Raw genomic sequence first — 26,970 nt, 5'->3', positions numbered from 1 at the left:
ACAACTATTTGGTTGTTTTTGTACATGTTAGTTTTTGCAGCAAGCAGCTGATTTGGAATGTTTAGAGTCTCGAGTACAGTCCATAGTTTGTTCCATAAGACTCTGTCAAAAGTTTTCTGGTTACAAATGCTATTTGTGTTTCTATGTTGAATTCATAATGTTTTATGCATTAAGATTTTTAATGTAAAAGCTGGGTCAGTCGTCCTTTTTGGAAGCTATTTTGTTCTTTACAAAGTTTTGAAATTAATATGTGTGCATATAAATATTATTATAAAATATTATTATATTTTATAATATTATAAAATATAATAATATAATAATAATAATAATAATAATATAATATTTTATAATATTATTATATTAAATATTATAACCAGAATCCAAAAGACTTATTCCTCTGTAATTTTTGAGTTGCACTTATCGCCTTTTTTATATATTATAATGATAATTGTCTTATTCCAACTTTCTGGATTTTTCCTTGCTGCCAGATATTGTTAAATAATTTTAAATGTTGTTTGATGCCTGCATATTTTATAAGTTCTATATTTATTCCATCTTCTCTAGAGAATTTTCCTGATTTGCTTAGCTGTATTGCTCATTACATTTCTTCCACTGTAATATTTAGTAGATAGTATTATGTCAGTTTTAGATTCATTACTATTTTGCCATAAGTTTTGGAAGAAGTCCAGCCAGGTTTTTTCTTTGATTATTTCAAGTTTACCTCTTTTCAGGTAAAAATTTCATAGATGAGATTTTTTTTTATATTTATCCCACACACGCAAAAGAGGTACAAGAACCTATAGTGCATCAGTGCCATGTGTGAGGTAAATGGTTCAATGAGTTTGGAGCTGGACTTTATATAAGTATAAACCAGCAGCTGCTTGTGTTCATATGTTATGTGGTTAGAAGAAAGAGGAGGATGGAAGTGGCTAGTTTGGGAGCAGCCCTCATGGAAACCTATAGAAAAGACATAATGTAGCACTAAGCATCTATGGGAAAGCAAATTTAGAGTTATTGAGAGAAAGAGGGAACATCAAGTAAGAAGACTGCACTCTTCTGAATGTTGTCTACCTTTTATGCTATTTGAATAACAGATTTTTTTATTTATTTATTTTTGAAGTTTATTTATTTATTTAATTTTTAGCCCGTGTTGCTCAATGGAAGTAATGTTTACACTCCTCAGCACTAAACCGCCTGAACAAAAAGCATCATGAGTTCAATTCTAGTCAGCAACTAGAGGAACTTTTTCTAAGCCTTTTTTCGACAGGTTTCTGAGTTCATCAATCTCTGCATGGGCAAGCAGGTTTTTTTCTCCCAGGAATTCGAGTTTTTCATCCTGTAAACTCAATAAAGTCGACCATAAAACTCACACTATTTTCACACATTAAAAATATTGTGTTAGGGACAACGAGATGGCAGAACTTGTTGAGCTATCTCTGATTGGCTACCAGTGGAGATTGAACTGCCCACTCAGTCTCCTAAAGTTAGATAGGGCTAAAACGGCCTCACTTACTATCTATATGGGAATAAAAGGTGTGAGCTGATTTTTTTTTGATGATTTTTATTTTATTTTATTTATTTTTTTAGTTTAATGAGAATTATTATTTTGGCTATGAAGGGTGGGATATTCTCCAAAAAAAATGAATAAAGCTACTTTGATGACACAAAGTATCCCTATCTTGTAGTTATCAGAATGATCTTATGGTATTCGCTCAATGGGTGATAACTAATATGGATATTACTTCATTTTCCAGTTTGCTCTTAAACAATGTCTTCTCATTATCATTATCATTTTGCTGATAATCTACCCTCAAAGGGTGTACATTCTACAATGACAGCACCACATGATTAAGTTTACATTATTATTAATCTTCTATCAACAATTTTCTTCAAATTTAGTTTTACTTTTCACACTCCAATATTGTCATGTCTAACATTTTGGTCTTTCTTTGGGTCTTTTGTCTGCCATCTTGGCATCAAAAACTTATTTTTCTGACCTATCCTCTCCCGTTCTCTTTTAAGTGACCATAATACCTTTATTAGCCCTGCTAATAAATTGAATGCAAACAATGTCAGGTGTCTTCCTGATATCTTCATTTTTAGTATGAGTCTACATTGATATCATCTGTTCAGGACCCTAGCTTTTCTTAGAACTATCATATTTGCGGTCTAATCTTTTATCAAGTTTTATTTCTAACCCAACTCTCAGATCCATAACATAAAACTGGTTTCAACACACTGTGTTGTATACTAATAATAGTTTAATGTTTTGGCTAATTTCTCTCTTATTGCATATAAATATATTCAACTGGCTCCCCACCATACCAGCATTGCTTATTCTGTTGTCTATTTCCAAATATAATTTGCCATCTTCATTAAAAATTGTGCCTAAATAGCTGAAATGCTTTACTTGTTCTATAGGTTCTCCATTGAAAATGCAGCTGAAGTTTTCAGCTTATGTTCATAGTTTTGGTCTTTTTATTGCTGATTTTCATGCCAAATTTGTTACTGCTGTTATTCAGTTTAGTTAGAGAATCCTTGAGACTTATAGTGGATGTATTTAGGAGTACAACATCATCTGCATAAAGCCAAGAGATAAGTTTCATATCTCCAATTCTAATATCAGGTTTAATGCTAATTTTTTTTCTTTTTCATAATGTGTTCAATATAGATTATTATTATTATTATTCAGGCCTCCATGGAGTCAAAAGACTCATCGTGGGAGGTCCTTCCTAAGAAACACAAAGTCTATCAAGACTTGTCGAAGGGAGGTCTCCCCCCCCCCCCCTCTAAGAAACACAAAGTCTATCATACCACTCCTTGAACTCATTGACCATTCTCGCTCTCACCACTCCATCAGGCAATGTATTCCATGGTTCAACCACCTTCCATGCAAAGAAACCACTCCTCACCCTCTTGCTCACAGTTTCCTTTCATAACTTCCAGGGATGGCCTCTTGTCATCATGAGATTGGAGATAATGTGAATCCTTGTCTTACATCTGTTCTCTTCCTTTCTAGATCCATAATCTCCATTTCAAGGGTACATTAAATCGGCGGTGCTTCTGGCCAGCCACCAGTTAGTATACAGGCCCAAACCTGTCAGAAATGAGTCAGAAGACTTCCCAGTCAACCAGTGCATAATCCTGCTGACATATATTCCACAGGTCATGCCTGGAGAGGGAGTCCAAGTAATGGTATGTGGGAGCCACTGCAAGACCATGTTGTTAGTCACTCGCTGTATGAATACCATGTCCAAGAGGCTCTCTCTCTGCTCACTGCATGTCACCAATATATCCTTCCACCTAACCATAATTAAACTTATGAAGAATCTTACAAAAAATGACAGTGATACTGTGATAATAATAAATCTCTGCCATAAACTAATCCAAAATAAGAAAAAGGACATCACAGCCATTCACAACATACTAACCAAGCCAAAATCTCACATTCTTGACAAAAAAAAAATCTTTAACATTCTTTACTTTACTAATATAAATAACATTCACCATGCAAGCCTTCTAGACCAGACATATTATTCCTGACAGAAACCCAAATTTCTGCAACACTCACAATTATCCACATCCGTGCCCAAACTATACACCTCATGATTCTTTTCACTATAAGGGTGAAAAGAATCATGAGGTGTATAGTTTCGTGAAACCTGTTCTTTTGTGAGATTTGATATAGCCTGCCATAGAATGGCTAATTTAGAATCCCCTGCTTTTTGACCTTTTCTGGCTTAAGGTTTCCTTGTCCCATTTAGTAAAATTCATTTGCTTCATTTACTGGTTGTCAAACAACATTCCTTTCCTTGAAACTCAACTACCTGCAGCCCAGCTATCCAAATAGTGAAGCTATCTTCCTTTGCAACCTAAATAATGTCCACAGTTCCAACTGGCTTAGCTTTTTTTGGCATTGCTATAAGTAATGACCTAACACAAATCACACATCTACCAACATGAATACTTGATGACCCTCTTCACATACTCCCAATACCCTGGATCTCTTTTTTGAACGGTACTCCTGTATACATTGCAGATGTCACCTCTTCTCTCCTCAGCAGCTAAGAACACAATCTTCATCACCACTTCAAACTTCATATGCTCTCTCATTACAAAGGTGCAATTGAGATGACCTCCAGAATTTCTACTCCTTTCCTTGGTGAGACTATTCTCTCTCTATGTTCACTGGGCATCTACAGATGCCATATGGTCACTCCGATGCTCGATGATGTAGTCCTGTTGTTTGCTTTTCTGGCAGCCTCTACTCTCTGAAGATCAATCACTCCACACATGCCATCCATCCATCTCATTGATGGCCTACCCCTGGCTCTTTTTCCAGGAACTTTACCTTCTATTACTGTTCTGAGAAGTCCTCCTTCCATCCATTCTATGTGTCCAAAATATTTTAACTTTCTTCTGTCAATATCCTTAAGGAGCCTTAAAGTTCTACTAATCTTTTCTAACACCCATTCATTTGTATGCCTTTCAGTATATGATATCCTCAACAGCCTTCTGTAACACCACATCTCAAAAGCAGATATCCGTTTCTTATCTGACTTCTTTAGGTTCCAAGTCTCGCATCCATAAGTCGCTATTGGAAAAACAACTGCATCTAAAATCCTCAACTTTGTTCCCATGGAGATAGATCCATCCTTCCAGATTTTAGACAGGTCTCTGACTGTTGTTTTAGCCATTCCTAACTTTTTTCTGACATCTTCTGAACAGCAAATCTTCACATTAATAATGGATCCCAGGCACTCAAACTTGCTGACTTCCTCAATTCTTTCTCCATTAAGATACATTTGTTTCTCAAGAGCTTCTCTGTTTGTTTTTCCTTTGAGAACCATGATCTTTGTCTTGCTAGAATTGAGTTGAAGTCATCTGTTATTACTGATCTTGTTAACTTTGTCAAGAATTATTTCTAGGTCTTCCATGTCATTGGAAGACCTAGGTAGATTGATCTATGATTGATCTGTATCATCAACGTACCTCAGGTTACTGATCAATCTATCGTAATTCCTGTCCTGAACCCATCCAATGCTTCATGCATGATGTCCTCTGCATATATACTAAACAAGTGAGGAGAAAGTAAACATCCTTGTCTAACTCCTTTTCCAACTTGAAGCCAGTCAGTCAATCCAACACCTGTTCTTGCTGTGACTTCTTGCTCCTTATACAAGTTGGCTATCAGCCTGATAGTGTGTTGTGGAAAACCCATTATTTTCATTACTTCCCACAGTTTCACATGTTCAACACAGTCAAAAGCTTTAGAGGAGTCTAAGAAACACATTACCAGAGGGAGTCTGAATTCTTTATATTTTTCTATGATCTGTCTAAGGCAAAGGATCTGATCTTTGGTGCCCCTACCTTTCCTAAAACCTGCTTGTTCCTCAGGCATCTCTGCCTCAACTTTGGCCTCAATCCTATTTAGCATGATCTTTAATAAAATTTTGCTTGCATGAGATATCAAACTAATAGTTCTATAATTCTTGCATGCCTTCATATCATCTTTCTTGTGAATTGGTATGAAAACTGACTTCTTCCAGTCTCTAGGCCGTGATCCTGTCTCCCATATCCTTGTAATCAATCTGTGAAACACTCTTATCCCTCCATCCCCTGTGGCCTTAATTAACTCTGCTGGGATTTCATCTGCACCTGAGGCCTTATTGCTGTTGAGCCGCTTAACTGATCTTTCAACTTCATGCCTAGGAGGAGGTTCCAAATCAAAATTTTCTTGGTGGGAGGACTCCACGTTTTCTTTATCCACTCTGCTGTACAGTTCCTCACAATATTCTTTCCAAAATGGAAATCAAAAACAGATGGAACTTTTCCATCTGTTTTTGATTTCCAACTGTTCTGTTACTAATGATCCATTCCTGTCTTTGATGACATTCAATTTAGGCTTGAACTTGTGCTTTAAGTCTCAAACTAAATAAAACATCCTTTTATAATTATGCCTTCTTATCTGGAACTCTATTTCTTCACATTTATTAGTATAGAACTTTTCCTTATCCTGCTTGATGGCTCTTCTGATTTCTCTATGTAATCTCTTGTATTCTTCGGTCCCTGTGTCTCTTTGTTTTTCCAACCGCCTTCTTTTGATTAGTTCCCATGTTGAATCTAATATCCATGGGTCTCTTGGTTTTCTTATTGGGCTGAGACACATCTTTGCTGTAACCTGTATTATCATCTTGACTCCTTCCCAAAGCATTTCTGGTGAGATTTCCTCATTGGCCTCCAAAAAATCATCCAGCCAAGTTAATGTTTCTTCTGTGAATCCACTAGGAATTACTCTAACATCCAATCTAGTGGAATGTGCCTGACCTAGCAGTTTTCAGAGTCTTAGTCTTACTTTGGCTCTTACCAGCTGATGGTCTGTACCACAACGTGACTATTGCTTCCACTAATTCAATCCCAAAACCTACTCAGATCAAGTCACAGAAATTGTCCTCACTGACATGAAGGCTTACATTCCTCATTCTACTTAAAATCTTCATCTGCTTTCCAAGTATCTTGGTCTAACAAAAAGTGTATCAAAGCAGTAAAAGGAAAAACTTCAGTTTACTGCAAGTGGCTTGCATCAAGAACTCCAGCTTTATACTCTGTCTGTATCAAAACATACAACAAATGCAAAATAGTCATCAGCAGATCCAAATCAGATTTTATAAAGGCCAACAGCAGAAAACCTTGTCCAAGTAGAAGCCCTGTCTTCTCATCCCTTGCCAAGGTCATGTCCAAGAGGCTCTCTCTCTGCTCACTGCATGTCACCAATGTATCCTTCCACCTAACCATAATTAAACTTATGAAGAATCTTAGAAAAAATGACAGTGACACTGTGACAATAATGAATCCCTGCCATAAACTAATCCAAAATAAAAAAAAAGGATGCATCACAGCCAATCACAACATACTAACCAAGCCAAAATCTCATGGGATGCAACTTCTGCTTACCTGCCCTCTCACCAAAAGATAAAGCTTTTTTATATAATGTAATCTGTGGGATATCCATTATTATAGAATCACATGCGTACCACAGTAAAAACTTGATTTATTGTACACATATTTTATCTTGCATATCGTAAGACATCATGAGTGTATGCATTACATTGCAATTTCTAGATATGTATAGAGAGATTGTAATGTCTCATGTTCATTGGTTACAAACTATTGGACTGAAAATAAAATAAAATTTTGAGGTTTTTTTAAATGAAAAAAAAAAAAAAACTTGAGAATACAGTAACACAGTTAAAGGTGACAATTTTCCCATACTTTAGGTATGGGGAGGCCATCATTACAATTGAGGTTAGGTTGATGAATCAGTACTTAAGCACTTTCCTTGTATTAACGTTTATGTTTATACTTGGATCTGTAACAGTCTGGCATTTTTCCATTGGATCCTGCTGCTGGCAATTTCAATCCCATGTTGTGCTAGACCTACTCATTGATTTGTGGTGTTAGATGAACTGGATCTTATATTCAGAGATGTGTTTGTTGATAGATCTTCCTGTTTGCAATAATGTCACTGTATGCACAATACTTCATTAAGTCTCTAGTGTCTTAAGCACACAAGATTTGTTTCTCCAAAGGATCTCTCAAACAAAAATTGGAAATTATCAAGCAAACAGCTTTACTAAATTTACTAAATGGCTACAATCAAAGAATAACATAGAAAATAATTAACAACTCTCCTATACAGCAACCTAGACAAGAAGTCCGCAGGACTCCTATACCATATATTAAAGGCATCTTAGAATGAGTGGCAAAGATTATAAGAAAATCAGTTTGCTTAAAAAACTCATTGCTACCTACAAACCCATGAATCAAATTCATACTCTGTTGTCTTCTCCAAAAGACAAAACTCTCACATTGATTCTACCTGGCATATACAATGTGCCATGTTTGTGCAACTTTCTTACTACAGGCAAACAGGAAGATTCATCAACAAATGCATCTCTGAACATGAAGACTACATCCAGCTTATTAAATTTTACAAATTTGGCCTAGACGTGATTGAAAATGCCACCCACAGATCCATGTATAAACATGAACATTAATACAAGGAAAGTGCTGAAGTCCTATTTCATCAACCTAACCTCAATTGTAATGACTACTTCACCATTCCTAAAATGTTGGAAATTATCATCCTTAACAGTATTAAATAAATTGTATTCTCAAGTATTTTTTTTAACTCAAAATTATCCAGTTTAATTTTATTTTCAGCCCAATAGTTTAACCAATGAACACGTGGCTATATATAGAGGGATTCCAATGTAGCGCATACTATTTCTTTTATTTAAATTCATCATGTTGTTATTATTATTATTATTATTCAGGCTTCCACGAAGTCAAAAGGCACACCACCTACATAGGACTTTAGAGTCCTCACGTGTTTCGCTTAGTAATTGTATTGTATTTGAGCATGTTGTTACAAAGTCTGTCATACCACTCCTTGAACTCATTAACCATTCTTGCTCTCACCACTCTATCAGGCAATGCATTTTACTGTTCAACCACCCTCCATGCAAAGAAACTACTCCTCGCCCCTCTTGCTCACAGCTCCCTTTCATAACTTCTAGGAATATTTTCAGCACTGGGAAAGTATTAAACTAATTTTAATACTTCTAGGATTTCGTCTGTCACTGAAACATCTTCAGGGATTACAAATAACTTTTGTAACAACACACTCAAATATAATACAATTACTAAGTGAAACACATGGTGACTCTAAATTTCTATCTAGGTGGTGTGCCCTCTATGAGCTTTTGTAGGTGGCCTAGGATGTAATGTGACATCTCTGATAATTAAAGTTTCCCAAATTTTGGGAAGTTTTGTAGTAATGCATTGTATTTGAGTGTGCTGTTTCCAAAGTTATTTGCAATCCCTGAAGATGTCCAAGTGACTGAGACGAAATATTGAAATCATTAAAATTAGTTTTAATCCTTTCCCAGTGCTGAAAATATTCCATTAAACCTCCAACATGATGTGCTCACAGCACATATGCCTCAAAACATGGATTTATTTAAATTCCTTATTGTTGTTCTCTGTCCACACTAATGATGTCTTACTATATATAAGTAAGACATCATTACTCACAGCACATATGCCTCAAAACATGGATTTATTTAAATTCCTTATTGTTGTTCTCTGTCCACACTAAGATGTCTTACTATATATAAGATTAAATTCTGTATAATAAATCAATTATTTACTGTGGTGCACCTGTGATTCTATAATGATGAAAGATAAAGCTGATCTCCTGTTATCAGCTTTTCCTCAAACCTCTGCATAGATGTTCAAGGGAAATCACCTACTGCAATTACTGCAATCCAAGCAGTGTGTGCCCTGCTAAAGTTTTTCAGCCAAAAAACAAAAAAATTAGAAAACTACTAAATAACTTGGAGACTAAAAAGTCTCCTGGTCCTGATAGCATCTCTCCAATTGATCTCAAACAGTGTGCTTTAGAACTAACACCTGTCTTGCATCATCTCTACAGTCTATTATATATAGCTGGTACTCGTCCCAGTGCATGGAAACAACCTCATATCCAGCATATTCCAAAAAAAGGGAGGTAGAAGTCTACCATCAAACTAACAACCATCACCTTTGTCTTCTTCAAAATAATAAAGAAAGTCATCAGTAGCCAACTTCTTTACTTAAAGGCCCTCCAATTAATCAGTAACCACCAGTATGCATTCCACCATTCAAGATCCACTGCTGACTTCTTAGCTTATATCACCCACCACTAGACATCTGCTGTGGAAAAGTTTGGAAAACCCTTTTTGCTGTAGCTCTTGACATTTCCAGAGCTTTTGACTATTTCTGGCATCAACGCAACATGCTGAGCAAATTTCCATCCTTTGGTTTCCCTGCCGCTCTCTGTAATTGGGTATCCATCTTTCTCTCTGGTCATTTTCTGTGAGTCATGGTAGATGACTCCCTCTCTTTGAACTTCACCACTAAGTCAGGAGTTCCTCCAGGTTCTGTTCTATCACCTACTCTCTTTCTCTTGTACATAAATGACCTACTCTCAATTGCTATTAATCCTGGTCTCTTTGCAGATGATAGTACTCTCCATTTGTCAATTTTTCCCAGTTTTAAGATAATTTTTGTCAGGTCAAAAAACCTCTGTCGGGTTTTTTTGGCTTGGCTTCAACAGGAAATCAGGATGAACCTGGAGCCTTGCCTGGTTTCATATCCATTAGAGCAGTGTTAATATCTTCAAGGGTGAAAGGTCACGAATATAAAGAGTCTGATGGTCTGTTATTTTTCAAATATGTGAGTTCTCTTTTTATTTGAAGAGTGTGTTGTTTGGCCTTAATGGTATATCTTGATGTGTTGACAATATGGGATGCATATTGGTTAGGAGAAATAGCTGATTGTTCCCTAACAGTCAGGGTGCCACTGCCTAGTTTTCTTAGAAGGCTCCATGCTTTTCTACTGGAGTGCTGAAAATTGAGTCTTTCTACTGTCTGAGTCCATTTCTTCTGTCAGTTGATGTCAAGGCTGTGAATGAGTTCATCTGCATTGTCAGGGTCATCACACTCTAGGTATTCTTGATACAGGTTTTTACTATTATCTTCCCATCTGGGATATACTACTTGCAGATGCCTCTTGGTATGATGTTCTTATCTACAGCTAAAACAGCTCCATGAATCTCTTGTAATTATTGCTTGTTGGAGGAATCCAATGGAAATATTTGTCAAGATAGGCAGCAAATGTATCCCAGTCGGCTTTCTGAAAGTTCCAACAGGGATGTTGGATGGATCTGACAAGGGATACCTGCAGACCTACCTCTAATATAATTGGTCTATGTTGGCTTCACAGAATGTTGGAGAGAACTCTTCTCGATGTAGGTTAACAATCGTCCATTGTTGTCTTGAATGAAGAAGCAGAGATCAGGGTTGTACTCCCTGTTCGAAGCTGCTGACCTGAAGGAAGATCTGTCTTTTGCATCAAAAATTGGTGCATATTGCGAATTTCTGCCCATTCAATCAAAGTCTCTCCACATTCACTCTTGGAAGCATATTTCCATAGCATGTGGTGGCTGTTGAAGTCACCTATATGAATTGCATATAGGTGACTTCACTATCTCCATAAGGGAATAGACCTAGACCTTCAGATCTGTTTAAGTTAGGAGAGTGAAGTAAAGTTTCACATGATTCTTTATAAAGCTGTTTCATGAGGAACCAATTTTCATGAAGAACTTTATGTCTAGTGTTGATAGCATGCTCCACAAGTCCAGACTGTTCAGACTCAAGGTATGGAATATAAGACTTGTGTTCTTCTAGCTGAATAATAGCAGCTCTTCCTGTTTGTCCAAAATAAGATAACCCACAAGACCAAGAATCTAGTAGACACCTGTATAATTGAGATGTGGAAGCTTGTCCTTAGGAGAAGTGAGAAAGGTGGACATTTTTCTGATGAGGCAAAAAGCAACAAAAATATTCTGTAGTTTTAAAACTTCCTTTTTTTTTCTTTTTTTTTATTATTTTTTTTTTAAGAAGTTAGGAAATTTACTGACCTTTTTTGTTATCTTACATTAGCCACTTAGGTGGCACTTTTTAGAATTGTCTGTTAATGTTCAATTGCCTTTATGTGTTCTTGTACTGAAGATGCCTATGATACTTAGGTGAAAATTCTATGCTAATGAAATATATTATGTGAATTTTTATCCAGTATTATAATTATTTAAATAGAACTTCTTCTGAATAGTGCTTATATGCTCTATTATGATTTTCATTTTCTTATTTTGATAAGTCTATATTTATTATTCAGTACTATATCCTTATTTACTTCCTTGTGTTCACTACTTTTTTTTTTTTTTAATAAATCAGCTTTCTTCCTTGGATGTTGTCGGTTTGGCCCTTATGTATGTCATGTATCCCAAAGGTATCATTCTGCAAAATATGATGAAATTGGAGGGCCACATCACCATGAGAGAGAGAGAAAGATTGTTGAAAAACAAAGAAAGTTTGTATTATGGAGAATAGTTAACAGGTAGTAAGGGAGGCAGAGGAGAATGCAAATCACTGAATGTATTGCATAGGACTTTTGCAGTGATGGGGGTGTTAAAAATGCAGTTGTAAATTATCCAAAGAAAATGCAGATTTTGATACTAGAAACAAAGGTTTGCTTCTTTGTGTCCATAGGTATGTTGTGTGTGTGTGTGTGTGTGTGTGGGTATGAACATATGTGTTGTGCTAATTTTTCCACTTAGGATTTGAGAGCATTGGTAGTGTGAGATAGATGAACATGAAACATAGATTTATAAGTATACTGATAGATGGGTTTATGAATAGTTGTTTAAAGTTTTTTCACTTGGTTATACTATGAATTAAAGATGCCCTGAAATTGTATTCTTGGTTTCATCCTTTTTCCAAGTCTAAGCAAACAAAGTTTGCTCATGAAGTCACTTCACGACTGGGTTACTTGTATATAGAGGCTGATGACTTCACATCAATTGCCTTAGTATCACATAATACAATGCACATATCCTTACAGACATGTATAATGCTATGCATAATGGGAAAGGCCATACCCAAACTGGATTCAACCTTTATTGAGGTCTCATCAGTGGAAACCAGACCCAGAAGTGATACCAACGTTGAAATAATGTAGAAGTTATACTTGCATATGCAAGTAGTCAGAATGTGTCACACCTTATTACTAAAATACTCTGGATTAGAGATAAATGTTGAAAGTTTAAAATAGGAAGGAACATGGAAAACATCAACTGCAATCTCATGTATAAATGTTATGATACCACTCTTAAGTGAAAATGATATCCTGATGAGAATAGAAATGGAATGGTACATTGTTTTTCAAGAGGATAGAAAGGAAGAAGGGAAGCAGGGAGTACTACTGATGATAGAAGAAGAAATTATGGCCACATCAGACATGAAAGATGGAAATAGTGGCTGTGGTTTTGAGTGTGGTATGAGGTGAAGGTTGACAGGAAGAGATGTTTAGTCAGATGTTCCTATAGGCCAGGGAATGTGGAGGGTAATAATGAAGAAATATAAATGCAATTTGGGCTAGTGAACAAGGGAAGGTTGATTATTATGGGTGATTTTATTTATGGTAATACAGATTAAAATGAAGAGATAGCATTTGGGAATAAGGAAAATGAATTTCTTTGGCTCTTTGAGACAACTGCCTTGGGCAGTATATAAAGGAGGAAATGTGAGGATCTAGAGTGTTTGATCTGTTCATTTTATCAGAGGATGTGATTAATGAAAAGTTCCAATTAATGTGTGGCAAGTACAATGTTATGCTAAAAGAAATTCAGTATAGCAAACTATCTACTATAACAAACTGTTCCTGTGGTTCCTTTGAGTTTGCTATAATGAGTCAACTGTAATTATAATAATATAGACAAGCAGTATTATAACTTTTAATATATTACTTGAAGTAAAGTTTCAAATATCTAGGAAGTTGTTAATGTGCATTTATCAGCATGCAGTTTCATAATTTGATTTTACTTTTTTTAGCACAAAAACTAGTTTGGGTCCATTATTAAAAGTTCAAGTATGGCATAACAATAAAGGAACATCACCATCTTGGTTTCTAAAAAATGTAACTGTTACAGATTTATTAATACGTAAGTTATAATTATTGCCATGTAAATCTTATTTTCTCAAGGAAATCACTTTCTAATTTAAAAATGAAATATAGCATGTGCCTTTAAGATACTGAGATTCTTTGATAAATGATACCATTCTTAAGAAAATGTTATGTATTTAGAAAAGAAAAATGTTTCATTGAATTGTCTTGCCAAAACTGTTGTTTTACTTTATGTCTAACCTTCCAATTGTTTCATTTGCATCTGTGTAATCTTTACTTCATTTCTTATACAGAAAACTATTTGTCCTTTTTAATTTTCTTCTATCACTTGTATTGATTATTCAGGCAAATATTCTCTAGTCATTTCAAACACATGCAACATTTAGTGATTTTTTTTTCCCCAGAGGTCGATCAGTCAACTAAATTGGACACACTGTTCTGATCTTGTCTAATTTTGAATGCCAGTGGTCAGAAGTGAATTTAAATGACATTATGAATTGTTCTTGTAATTTCTTCAGCTGTTTTACTGTCATGCTTTAACCAAGGTACCGGCCAGGATGTATATATATGCCCACATTTCCATGGATGCAAAGTGCATATTAAAATTGTAATACCATTGATTACATTGAAATTTATGATGGATACGAAGCTTTTGAGGATGTGTATTTGATCTTTAATGGCCGGTAAGGTGGTTAATAGAAAAGTTTTTTTGTTGTTGATATTACTTCAAAGAATGAACCAGATGGGATATAATATTATTTTTTTTCAATTGACTATTCTTCTAGTTAAATGAAAATTCTTTCATTTAACTTATTAGAAAAATATAGGAATAAAAATAAACTAAAAAATGATTAATAACAGGTAATGTACATAATCGTGTAGATGAATCAGTGCACAAGCTTTTTAGTGATCTCAACCAGCCCTTCTTCTGTTCTATGTGCCTCTCTTTCATAATACAGCTATTAAACTAGGCAAATGAGTTGAAAACCTTGAACAACACCTTAATACTATCATGATACTTTCTCCTCCAAAATCTGAAAGTTGGAAACTAAGCTGGAGATACTCGCCTACCAATACCCGATTGCAAGTGCACCCTTGTCTGCTAACAAACTTCATGATCTAATCACATCAATGGTACATGAGTCATTCGAGGCCGAAAATAGGAGACTCAACGTCATTATCCTGAACTTTTTTTCAGTGAAAAAATGGTAAATCATTAAAAGAAAATGTTGGCAAATTAGTAGGCAAATGCAACTTCAATCCCAGAAATGTCGTCAAATACCATTGTTTCAGATACAGAAACAAAAGAAAGGAGCTTTTCACGTTGTGAAAGTGTTTTGTGACACATCAGCAAACACATCCAAACTAATGATGGTGATAAATAACAAGCTAAAGGACACTTGCCCTCAATCGTGCTTACATATTCGACCTGATTTAACTTTTGGCCAGAGGGAACAAAGACACCAACTCCAAAGACAACTAGAAGAAAAAACGCCAAAATGGAGACGACAGTTAGATCATAGACTACAAATAAACCAAACTAGCGCAAAAAATCAAGTGAAGACACTAGTAGCCACCAAGCAGACCAGTAGGCAGGCACTGCATAGGAAATGTGCAACACCCTTACTGTCAAATCCATGCCTCACAGAACCTTGCATATCCACTTCACCAACATCTGTGGCCACAACTCCAACCTTAATAGTGTCCACTACCATCTGCAGTTCACCAAGTCCCACCTACTCTTTTTAACAGAAACTTAAATCCTATCTTCCCCGAGCACTATCCATCTCAACCTTTCAAAACTATACACTATGTAACTCCTTTCGGCCCAAGGGTGTCATCTGTGCATATACCCTGTCAGTGAGTACCTAAGCTAGAATCACCCAACTTCGACCTTCTTTGGTTGAAAATATCCCTCCCCTACTCAGTCAAATTCATCTATCACTCTCCTAATACCACCAACCACTCTGAGCTCTTTAATTTCCTCTCCTTAAAAGTTGATTTTCTCCAGTCCCACTCTCCTAACAATGAAATCCTCCTAGGTGATTTTAATGTCCATAACATCAACTGGCTTTCCTCTTCCAATTGTATAGATCCTGCAGGCAGATACGCTGAAACATTTGCCATCACTAACAACCTTATACAAATTGTCCACGAGCCAACCAGAATACCAGGTAACCCAAACTACTCCCCAAATACCCAAGATCTCTTCCTTACCAATAACCCTTCCAAATATGCAGTGAATATAGTGAGCCTCCCCCTGGGAAATTTTGACCATAACCTAGTGCTCATCTCCTCCCCCCATACAATAATGCTTACACAATTACTCCCACACAAAAGTAGTTTAGCATTATAACAGTGCCAAATGGGACAGCCTCCGAGACTACTATACTTCATTCCCATGGTTGGACTATTGTTTCTTCTTCCAATCCAAACATATGCACTGAATGTATCACAAAAGTAATCCTCACTGGCACGAAAACATACATTCCCCACACTTCTCTGAACTGCCATCCCTCTTTCTAAACCCTGGTTCTCCAAAAGATGTAACAAGGCTGTACAAATGAAAAGTCAGGCATACAACTGGCTCAAATCCAGAACTCCATCCTCCTTCAATGCCTATACTGAAGCCCGAAACAGATGCAAGAAAATTATCAATGCTTCCAACACAGAATTTGAATGAGCAAAAAAAGCAGGAAACTTGCATCCTGTCCAAATGGCAGTTATGCTTTTATGATTAGCAAAGGTATGAGGACTAGTTTTTTTTGCTTGGAAAGTGGAGAATGGATGGAATAATTAACTGGAAATAAATTTATAACAGAGTAACAGATATTGGATAGTTCTTAGCATAATATTTGGGTCTCCTTGAAAATGAAAAATCATTTTCATTTTCAAAAATCATCAAATGAAAAATCAGGCATACAACTGGCTCAAATCAAGAATTCCATCCTTCTTCGATGCTTATACTGAAACCCAAAACAGATGCAATAAATTTATCAATGCTTCCAAAACAGAATTTGAATGGGCAAAAAGCAGGAAATTTGCAGCTTGTCCAAATAGCAGCTATGCTTTTATGGTTAGCAAAGGTGTGAGAACTAGATTCTTTTGCTTGGAGAGTGGAGAATGAATGGAATAATTAACTGGAAATGAATTTATAGAAGAGTATTGTGCAGATATTGTTAATTTTTTGCTAAGGTATGTGGGAAATTTGCTAGAATAGTATCAAACTTGTGAATGATCATGTAGGACCTATTCAACATCCAAGAAGAACATTGTTAATAAGAAGTCTTCATTTAGATTTGGAATGAGAATAGCATGAGATTTCATACAGACACTCTGACAGATTGAAGTAGAACAGTGTAGATTCTATAAATATTTTAATCAAAATCCAAAACATTGACTTAATATTCACATTTTGTTTACAAACAAGGATATCTTTCATTCTCTCCCTCTTTCTCTACATTTAATGAATGATATTTGTCTGTACTCTTCTGAATTTGAAGGTGTAGAAGTATCTCTGTTACCTGGCCTTTGAGATTGCCAAACCTAAATCTTTGCATCATTTGATTATGAAAAATGATAAAAGATCACATTTAGATGCAGTCTAGGTTCAAGGTAATATTGTGAATGGCTGATGTATTTAGCACTCATGTAAAATTGTGATTTTGTCTGTTTTCTTATGTTTTTTCTTAAAAAATTAGTATTTTATAATCTATTAGAGTTCCGTGTTTTTGGAGTACTTAGTGTCTTTATAACATATTTTATTGTGAAATACAGCTGTAAAATGGCACCAAAAACACAGAAGAAACAGAATACTAACAAAAAGCAAAGTAGTCTCCACTAAAGAGGATATTGAAAATAATATTAATCTTCGTTTAATTAATCTTCAAAATTGTTAGATTAAAGCAGATTATTAGACAGATAATGAAGGGATTATTATTTGGTAACCTCCATGAAGTCAACAGACTCATTGTGGAGTCTCACTCAACCAGCAACATGTTGAAAGTTTATTTTTCACTTGGTTAGACCATACTAAATTTAGTTTAATCCTTTATCCAAGTGTGAGCAAACAAAGTTTGCGCCTGAAAATATCTTCAGGACTGGGGTAAAGTAGTACAACACCGGGCAACTCGTAGCAAAGTTGGACCAATTGCTTCTGCCTGGTATCTCCACTTCTGGGCCTGGCTCCCACTGAAGAGACCTCAATAAAGGTTGAAACTAGTCTGGGTAGTGGCCCTTCCCTTAATGCATAACATTATACATATCCGCAAGGAGATGTGTTTTGCTGTTTTGCATTATGGGAGATACTGAGATAGGAGTGATGTTAGCTTGGTCCACCTTTGCTATGAGTTGCCCGGTGTTGTACTACCTTACCCCAGTCCTGAAGATATTTTCAGGCACAAACTTTGTTTGCTCACACTTGGATAAAGGATTAAACTAAATTTAATACAACGTAATATGTCTATCATAATGAGGTTTGAAGTTATTTATGCTACCTACACTCACAACACATTCAAATTGAACTCACTAACAACTTTCCACATAAAAAATCTACTCCTCACTCCATTCCTCACCACATTTCTTTACAACTTCCAGGAATAGCTCTCCATTGTTTCCATCTTAACATCCACTCTTTTTATAATTTTTTTTTTTAATCCGATAGAATCCCTTAAGTAACTTGAAGGTATCTATCATATCTCCTCTTTTCTTCCTATCCACCAACCTCTGTAATCAACATTCTCTCAAATGCTCTTCATAACCATCACTCCAGAGTCCTGATATCCCTTTGATTATTCATCTTTGGACCCTCTCTAGTGTTTCCACATCATATTGAAAACTAGGTGACCAAATCTGAGTCACAATACACCACCTCCTTATGCCTACATGTCAAGGCCCATTTTATTACAGCAGCAATACGAGGTGCAGTCTTTGCAACATGTGTGATATGCCCTCAGAAAGTGAGTCCACTGTCCACCATCACTCCAAGATCCCAAATCTTATCCACTTCCTGTAGTACAGCTTCAGCAATAAAGTATATAGCCTTATATCTCTGTATCCCAAAGTGTAACACCTTGCACTTACTGACAATGAAACTGCAACCCCACTCATTTGTCCAACCTAAAAGTCTGTTCAAATCTTCTGAAGATAATTAACATCAGCACTACTGCTGATGATTATACCTAATTTTGCATCATTGGAAAACATTTAAAGATCCCCCAGTCAATCCCCATGAAATATAATTAACAAATATGTTAAACAGTAGGGGCCAAGAACAAAACCCTGGTCGCCTTCCTTTCTGAGACATAGCTCCAACCAGCAGGTCATGGATTCTGATCCTGTCATGGGCATGGATCTTTATGAATGCCTGTGAGCCATTAATAGGAGATGAATTTCACCATCTGGCATAAAGCCACCATTCCACTTACTGGAAACCTTAGTGGACTTGAGAAAAGCTCTGTGTTCAGTCTAGAGCAGGTTTTCCAGACTGTGTAAAACAAAAGTAAATAAAAAAAAATACAAAAAAATATTTAAAAATTAATAAAAAAAAATATATATATCCATACTTGACCTGTAGTACTAATGTATTATAGGTTTACTTTTTTTTTTTTTTCCATGGGAGGGAGTTGCATTAAAAAAAATCATGTGGAAATGTGCTAAGCCATGATAATAGGTTGCTGTTTCTCAAGTGATCTACTTTATATCTGTAGAACTAAACAGGGAAAAAAAAAAACTTTAACAGACATACCCACACCTATCTATTGGAACTTTATAAGGTCTAACAGGGCTCATGAGGGGATTCATATTTTTGTCCCCATCTTGGATTTTTCTGTAATATACAAATTGATACAGAAGAGTGAATCATGACAGTAGATTGAAAATACCATGGATGTGTAATAAGGTTTATAATTGTATATGCTCCATCCAGCTTAACAGTTAGATGGTGATCCTTCCAGGAATTGTGACCATACCTATACAGTTCCTTCAACATTATAGCAAGATACTAGAACTGTATTGCAAACCTGGCATTAGCCAAAATAGGAGATTAATTTCAAAGTGGAAAAGTAGGATATGCACAACTAAACTGAGGGAAGTGCTCAGCTAGTAGGTGTAATGATTTACAGGTTTACATCAAATCAAGGTATTGGTTCCTGGCTTGATTAGATTTATATCTCCTCTTCTTTTATAAACAGATTCATTGAGTTCAAACATCATGTCAGATCATAATCCAGTTTTGCATAAATTTTGCTTCATAATGTACTGTAATGACAAGAAGAGATAAGTTCCAGCCAGTGAATACTTCTGCCAGATGTCCTGTCAATCATTTTATTGAAATTCCAGATCCACTTTCAATTGGAATAATGTTAGCTAGGCCTGAGATGCAAGATCATAATTCAAAGAAGCAGTAGAAGAGCATGATAGAATGTGGAAATACATGTGCTTTCCTTTAAAGGAAAAAGTTGAATGGCCTGTAGAGAGAGAGAGAGAGAGAGAGCAAATAGCTGTTTCATAGCAAATCATTGCAAGTATAAAATGTAGTGACATCATCAGAAACAAACTTAGAGATAGATCCAAAAGGTAGAAACAAGCAAAGAATTTAGAAGAAAAATGAAAATGGTTACACTTAGTAGACATACCTTCAGCTACATTCGTAAACACACCAAATTCTGTGAGGAAAGGAACTCCACTGAAATCAACATGGATGGTGAAGACATGGACACCACACAACTCATCCTTAATTTCCTTCAGAAACTCTGTGAACATGTTTGAAAGACAAGAGCATGAAAAAAATTACAACTCTTAGAACATTAATGTCTCTCTTGTTCATATCCTGTTCATATAGCTTTTACACACCCATTAAAACAGCTATCTGGGATTCTGTCTGGCATTCTAAAGAATGCCAGACAGAATCCCAGAATTGTACAGATGAATGTAACTTTACTGTGAGGCCTGGGAATTTATTCTTCTAATTCTAGTTATATTCTTTAATTCCTTTTTCTCTATAGGTCACACACTAGGCAGATTTGTAGTCAGAATAATACTGTCTTCCTTCCAAATGGAGTTTATATCTTAATCAACAACTGGAGTCTATTTCTCTGAAGCAGGCATACTGATTCCAAGACCCCGTTTTGCATCATTATAAACAACTTGAAATAAGGATGAGAGATGCATAATCAAAAGCACACAAACAAATGTATGAAGTTCCAGACTATGCAGTAGATTTTAAGTCCTGGTATATGATCTATTCTATGTTATTAATATATATAATATGTAAAATATATAAATATAAAACATCCTGTAGTGCTCTCGATGAATCTTACTTGAGCATCACTTTCTAGTCCACACCATCCAGCACATTGGAGTAGGCAACAGGTATCCATCATCAAAGGAGCCTATACTAATACAAGTATGCACCTCCTAGTCAATGGGTTCTTATTGGAACCAGTCAAAATTTAAAAAAGTAGTCAAACAAGGTTATGTTTTTACAGGAAATCAACAAATTGTATGCTTTGCAAGGGATAACAGTCCCCTCAACTATGAAGATAAATTTAAGTATTAAATGATATAATAGGCACTTTGAAGAATAATAATTCAATATACATTTTTTTTTTGATATTTTGTAAAAATTCAGCTGTCAGTGGACTGATTGTCACTAAGACAAAATTAATTGTTTTTGGATGATAGGCTGTTTAAGGTATTCTATTCTCTTTGGACTAATCCCTAATTATGAACCTCTCGCCATACTTGGAATTTCCTTTTCAAATACTGTCAGTTCAAGAAAGCATAAACCTTAGAAGATTGAAAAATCTAGTCACTTTCATTGTCTTATAGTCACAGCATTTACACCGATAATCCTATTTGCTCAGCTGTACATAATTAAAATTATGTATATCACAGAAGCCAAAGAAAATGAATGTATGACAAATCTGTGCAATTTTGGTCTGCTGATAATGTAGTTAAAAAGGGATTTCTTTGGATTTTTGTTAAAGGGATTTTTTTATAAAAGGGATTTCAGCTTCCAGTATTAAAATTGTTATTTAAGCAATACAGCTTCAGAAATCCATAAAATATTACAGACCAATCATATGTATGTAGACTTTCCCTGGTTATCTAAGTTTCATATCCTACCACAGTAAAACCCCGTTTATACGTTCCCGCAATTTACGTTTTCCTGCCATTTACGTCATTTTCCGTTGGTCCCGTCTTAAGGCCTATTCTTATGATATATTGTTTTCCCACCATTAACAACTTGATGTGGACGTTATTTTCCGTGATTTGCGTTTTTTTTCTCGGGTGGCAATACTGATTTTCAAATCGATTTCTGCGGAAATCTGTGCATTTCTGTTCCCAGATGGCATTGCTTTTGGCTGTAGTTTTGTTTCCGCCATCACGGTGATCTGCACACTTGCAGTAGTGATGAGCGATACCGTGATTTTTCAATCACAGTATGAGTTGTTATTGCAGAATTTCTGATACATAATTTAGCATGTGAAAGTTGCTTTTTCATGGAGAAAAAAGACAGAAAATGTATTTTGGTAGAAGAAAAGATGGCAATTCTGCGACGTATAGATTGGCATGCCGTAACACAGGTGCATTTAGCAAAAGATCTTGAACTCTCCGTGCCCACTTTGAACATGATAGTAAAAAACAGGTCAAGCATTGAACTCAATGCAAAGCAATCTGGCACTATATCAAAAAAAACAAAAAGCAAAAACAATCAACAATTAAAGATTTTTTTAAATAGATAAATGTAAGTAATTGTAAATTCATTTATTTTCAGTTATTAAATTTTGTAATCTAGTATGTAGACTCGCATACTAGCAGTAAGTCATCTTTTAGCCTTTTTTTAATGTTTTTTTACATTTCCTTCTATTTGCACGTTTTTCCATCAGTCCCCTGAAAAGTGTAAAAAAGGATTTTTTACTGTATTTTGAATAAATTATTATAATGGAATAGCGGTTGGAATTGTTCCTAATATGGCAACATTCTGAGTTTACTGCAGGATTGCTGCACTATTGTGGTTATTCCGGTAATAACAGCAGAACCTGGTATAAGATAATATTTAACCTCTTTGACCACAAATATGCATAGTTGGGTAATAACAGTGATACTCTGCTTAATAGCATAATGAAGTTCTAAAAACCTATAGGAGGGATCTTGCTTGGAATTGCATATGGTTGCTTGCCAGTAAATGCCATCAAAATAGAAGTATTTTAACATCAGAGATCAAATCTGTGATGAAAAATGATCAAAAATGATAGCACATGTATTCTACAGCTTCCCCTACACAAAATAATTAGAAGGCATAATCTGCAAAAACTGATCCTCCATAGCTCAGTCAATATAGGCGAAGCCCTTTGTTCAGAAAGACCTTGGTTTGATTCCTGCCAGTGATGTGAGGAACCTTTATTATTATTACTTGACACCTCCAGGGAGTCCAAAGCCTCATCGAGGAAGGGCACCTACTCTACAACTCTGTCTCCACCACTCAATACACTAACCACAATGAACCACAACTACACCGATGGCATTTACTGACCATCACCACCACTACTAGTATTTTCACAGACAATCACAAGCATCCATTCCCATGGTGGGATTCAAACCCACAGCCTTTTGGCTAGAGAGCGAATACGCTAACCACTTGGCCAACCAGGCTGACCAGGCCTTATCTGGTCTCTTTTGGCAAAAGGTGAGTTAGCTGATCTCATATGGAGGTAGGGTAGGGTCGGGTCTGAAAACTCTGGTTTTTCATCCTCCAGAACAGGCAAACCAGCCCCACAAATACACGCACCCACAGACATAGGACACACTGGGAGGCCTAGGACTAACCACCTTATCCCTGAGTTGTGGTTGCGAAGTCCAAGAATAGTTGGAAGGTTGTCGGTGCTTAAGTGCCTGTTAGGACCACTGATGGATGGATGGAATCTGCGTAATCTGAAGTTAGTAATGTGCTGAAGGATATTCCATTACTCCCAGAAAAACAATGTTTGTAATTATAAACATCAAAAAGAATTTTGATATTTATAATTAATGAGTTAAAATATCATTTATGGAAAGTTAGAAAAACATGGCTTTGAAAAGTGGATATATCACATCCAAATGTTTTAGAACATTGTACTATAAAAATTCTATTGTTGTCCCTCAGTTTATATTTAGATAGAAGGGTACTACAAGATACCAAAATTTTGACCATCCATGTTGTGCAATATTCATGAGAGATTTACGAGAGCAATCCCAGCCACTAAAGGTCAATTGTGAAGGGAGTTAAACTTAGAAACTACTAACCACCTGGGTATCAGTCGTCTCTGGATTTCAGTTCCAGTTGACTTTTTGTTGTTAAGCTACATGGGATTGGCAAAAAAGAGAGCTTTTGGCTATACAATGTTATAAAAGAACTGATGCCTTTTTCTTTATCTCTGATATTGTCCATCTACTTTTCTTTATCATAATACTATCAGGCTGTCTTGCACCGAAACTATACCTAAGCATATGATAACCACCCTTTCACTATTTATTTAAATTAAGGGGATATAAATCCCACATTGTTTTAAAACCAAATAAGAAACTCAAAGATTGGAATCAGAGAGTTTCTTGCCGAATATAGTAAACTATAAAGTATCGGCGACCACTAGCATGAGCTAATGCAATTGACCCTAGTACAATACCGGACAACTCGTAGCAAAGGTGGAGAAGTTCTGATCTCTTTATGGTTTACTATATTTGGCAAGAAACTCTCTGATTCCAATCTTTGAGTTTCTTATTCGGTTTTAAAACAATGTGGTATTTAATATCCCCTTAATTTAAATAATGTTTATATTGCCGAAATGAAGCTTATTAGCTCTTTATATTTAAGTAACCACCCTTTCACTTTTTCGCCTTCAGATTAGAAAATCTGACTAATTCTCACCTAAATCACCTTTGGTTTGAAAGTTTTCATAAATGTATTTCATATTCTAAACAAGATTTGAACACAAGTCTTTCCAAATTAAAGACAACTGTTACTATAAAAATGCTATACTTTATATAAAAATAAATAAATAATATAGTTTTCAGATTAACTTCTTAGCTTATTAGTATTTCAGATATTAATGTGTGATTTTGTCAGTGAAGTAAAATTGCAATCGCATTAGTTAAATGTGTCAGTATGATGATATTAATCGTTACTGTTAACGGGACAAAAGCAAACAAAGCCATTTTCAGAACTGCATTCTATGTTGTTTTTTATATCACATGGAAGGTCATTTATAAAGTATAAAAATAAATATGCCAATAAAATTTGTTACCATTTTTTCAGAGAAACACTATCATTTTGAATGTGAACATTGGTTATCTGTAGAAGATGATGATGGCCAAATTGAAAGAGAAATTGTTCTTACAGACACAAATAAAAATTTTAAAAAGGTATCAATCTTTGCTAGTTTTACTTACTTATTTGTAGTTTTGTACATTGCAAGTTAGTTATAATTTATATATTGATATTTACGCATTCTGGGTTTATTCTTATATCATTTTTTCCAAGACCTTCCTAATTTTCCTAACATGCTTATTATCTGCTGTTTTTATTCATGAACAATTAAATGTGAGATGGGCAGGTTATGAGTAATCAATTCAAAGGATAATACATCACACTGAAATATAATGAAAATATTCAGATTTAAATGCTAGTCAGATACTTTTTCTCATATAAGGAGATACTGCACAAACCTAATTTTAAGCACTAATCAAAAAAAAAAAATTAACAGGTAAGCATAAAAGTGGAATGCAGATTTCTAAGCAATGGAGTAGGCAAATGCATGACTTATTTTGCCATAAAAATACATGTAATATTATTATTATTATCATCATCATCATCATCATCTCCTAAGATCCCCATGGAGTCAAAAATACGTCATGGGAGGTCCCTTTGTTACACACAGCTCATCATACCATGCCTTAAATACATTCAAATTCTCTGCAGACACTAGAATTTCAAGCAAGACATTCCAACCATTCATAACTCTCTCTATATATATACAAAAAAAAAAAAAAACACCCCTTGCTCACATCCTCCTTATACAGCTTCCAGGGATGATCACTAGTTCTTGAATCTCCCCCCATTTTATGAAATTTTTGTTCATGAACAATTAAATGTGAGATGGGCAGTAATGAGCAATCGATTCAAAGGATAATACATCACACTGAAATATAATGAAAATATTCAGATTTAAATGCTAGTCAGATACTTTTTTCCTCTTCAGTTTTAATCCTATAACAACTCCTTACCAACTTGTACATGTCTGTTATACCACCTCTCTTCCTCCTATCCAGTAGGCTCTGTAAATTGCATCTTCTCAACCTTTCTTCATATCGTTCCAGAGATCAGCATCTACCCCCTCTGGACCCTTTCCAATATCTCCTCATCCCTTGAAAACCAGGTAATCAAGTCTGTGCACAGTAGTCTATATAATGGCCTAATCAAGGCATATACAATGGAATCAGACTCTCCTTGCCTAGATAAGTCAGTGTCCTCTGTATCATTGCCAGAATTTGTTGTATTAACCTCAAAATTTTGGCAGTATGTGCTCTAAATTTTTGATCCTTATCCACTATCATCCCAAGATCTTTTATTTCCTCTACCTCAACAATATATCTCCACCAAGGGTAAATTCTACATCTTGTCTTTGTTTTTCAAATTTTAAAACCTTACATTTCATAACATTGAACTGGCATCCCCACTTCTGTACTCATTCACTCGGACTATTCTAGTCTTCTTGTAAGTCCACAACATCTTCTCTACTTACTCTTCATAGTTCATCCCAACTTTGTAACATCTGCAAAACAACTGAATATCCCCATCCAAATCATTGGCCAATATCATTAGCACACAGGTTAAACAGCAATGGCCCTAAAACAACCCCCCCCCTAGTGATTTTCCTCTTTAGGGATATTGCTACCCCCCCCCCATACACAACTTGCTGATACCTGTCAGATAGCTAATCTCCGACTCAATGCACTAGTCTAATATCCGACCCCTTCCACTCTAGTTTGACTATCAACTTATCATCCGGTAATTTATCAAAACCCTTTGCAAAAGTCTAATTATACTACTGTGTATCTATCTCCCATGTCCGCTGCTGTCACCTTATTGTAATATGTAAGTAGCAAATTCCTTTTGCTACTTACATATTACATGTAAGTGTAATATGTAAGTAGCCTCCCTTTAGCAAATTCATTCTGTCCATGAAAGATAATACCATTGTTGTCAACCCAGTTGTGAATCCTGATTCTCATCAGCATCTCTAACACTTTAACCACAACACCTGACACAGATTGGCCTATAATTTGATACTTGAGTTCTGTCAACTACTTTATGAAGCAGTACAATCTTGTCTTCATTCCATTCCACTCCTTTGGAACTTGACT

General features: G+C 35.5%; 1 protein-coding gene across 1 annotated transcript in view; it reads left to right on the top strand.

The window, feature by feature from the left end:
• The window catches only part of LOC150105439 (polycystin-1-like protein 1), a 724,085-nt gene that overhangs the window by 400,882 nt on the left and 296,233 nt on the right, over window positions 1–26,970 (top strand). Inside the window, exons 29-30 of the mRNA XM_090394152.1 lie at window positions 13,494–13,603; window positions 24,863–24,969. Of these exons, the coding sequence (XP_090250278.1) occupies window positions 13,494–13,603; window positions 24,863–24,969 (217 nt within the window). The remainder of the gene's footprint in view (window positions 1–13,493; window positions 13,604–24,862; window positions 24,970–26,970) is intronic.

This window comes from Typopeltis vanoorti, chromosome 6 (assembly GCF_054136105.1).
Source record: "Typopeltis vanoorti isolate ZY-2024b chromosome 6, IOZ_Tvanoo_1.0, whole genome shotgun sequence".
NCBI lineage: Eukaryota > Metazoa > Arthropoda > Arachnida > Uropygi > Thelyphonidae > Typopeltis > Typopeltis vanoorti.
This window is presented reverse-complemented; position numbering and strand designations above follow the sequence as displayed.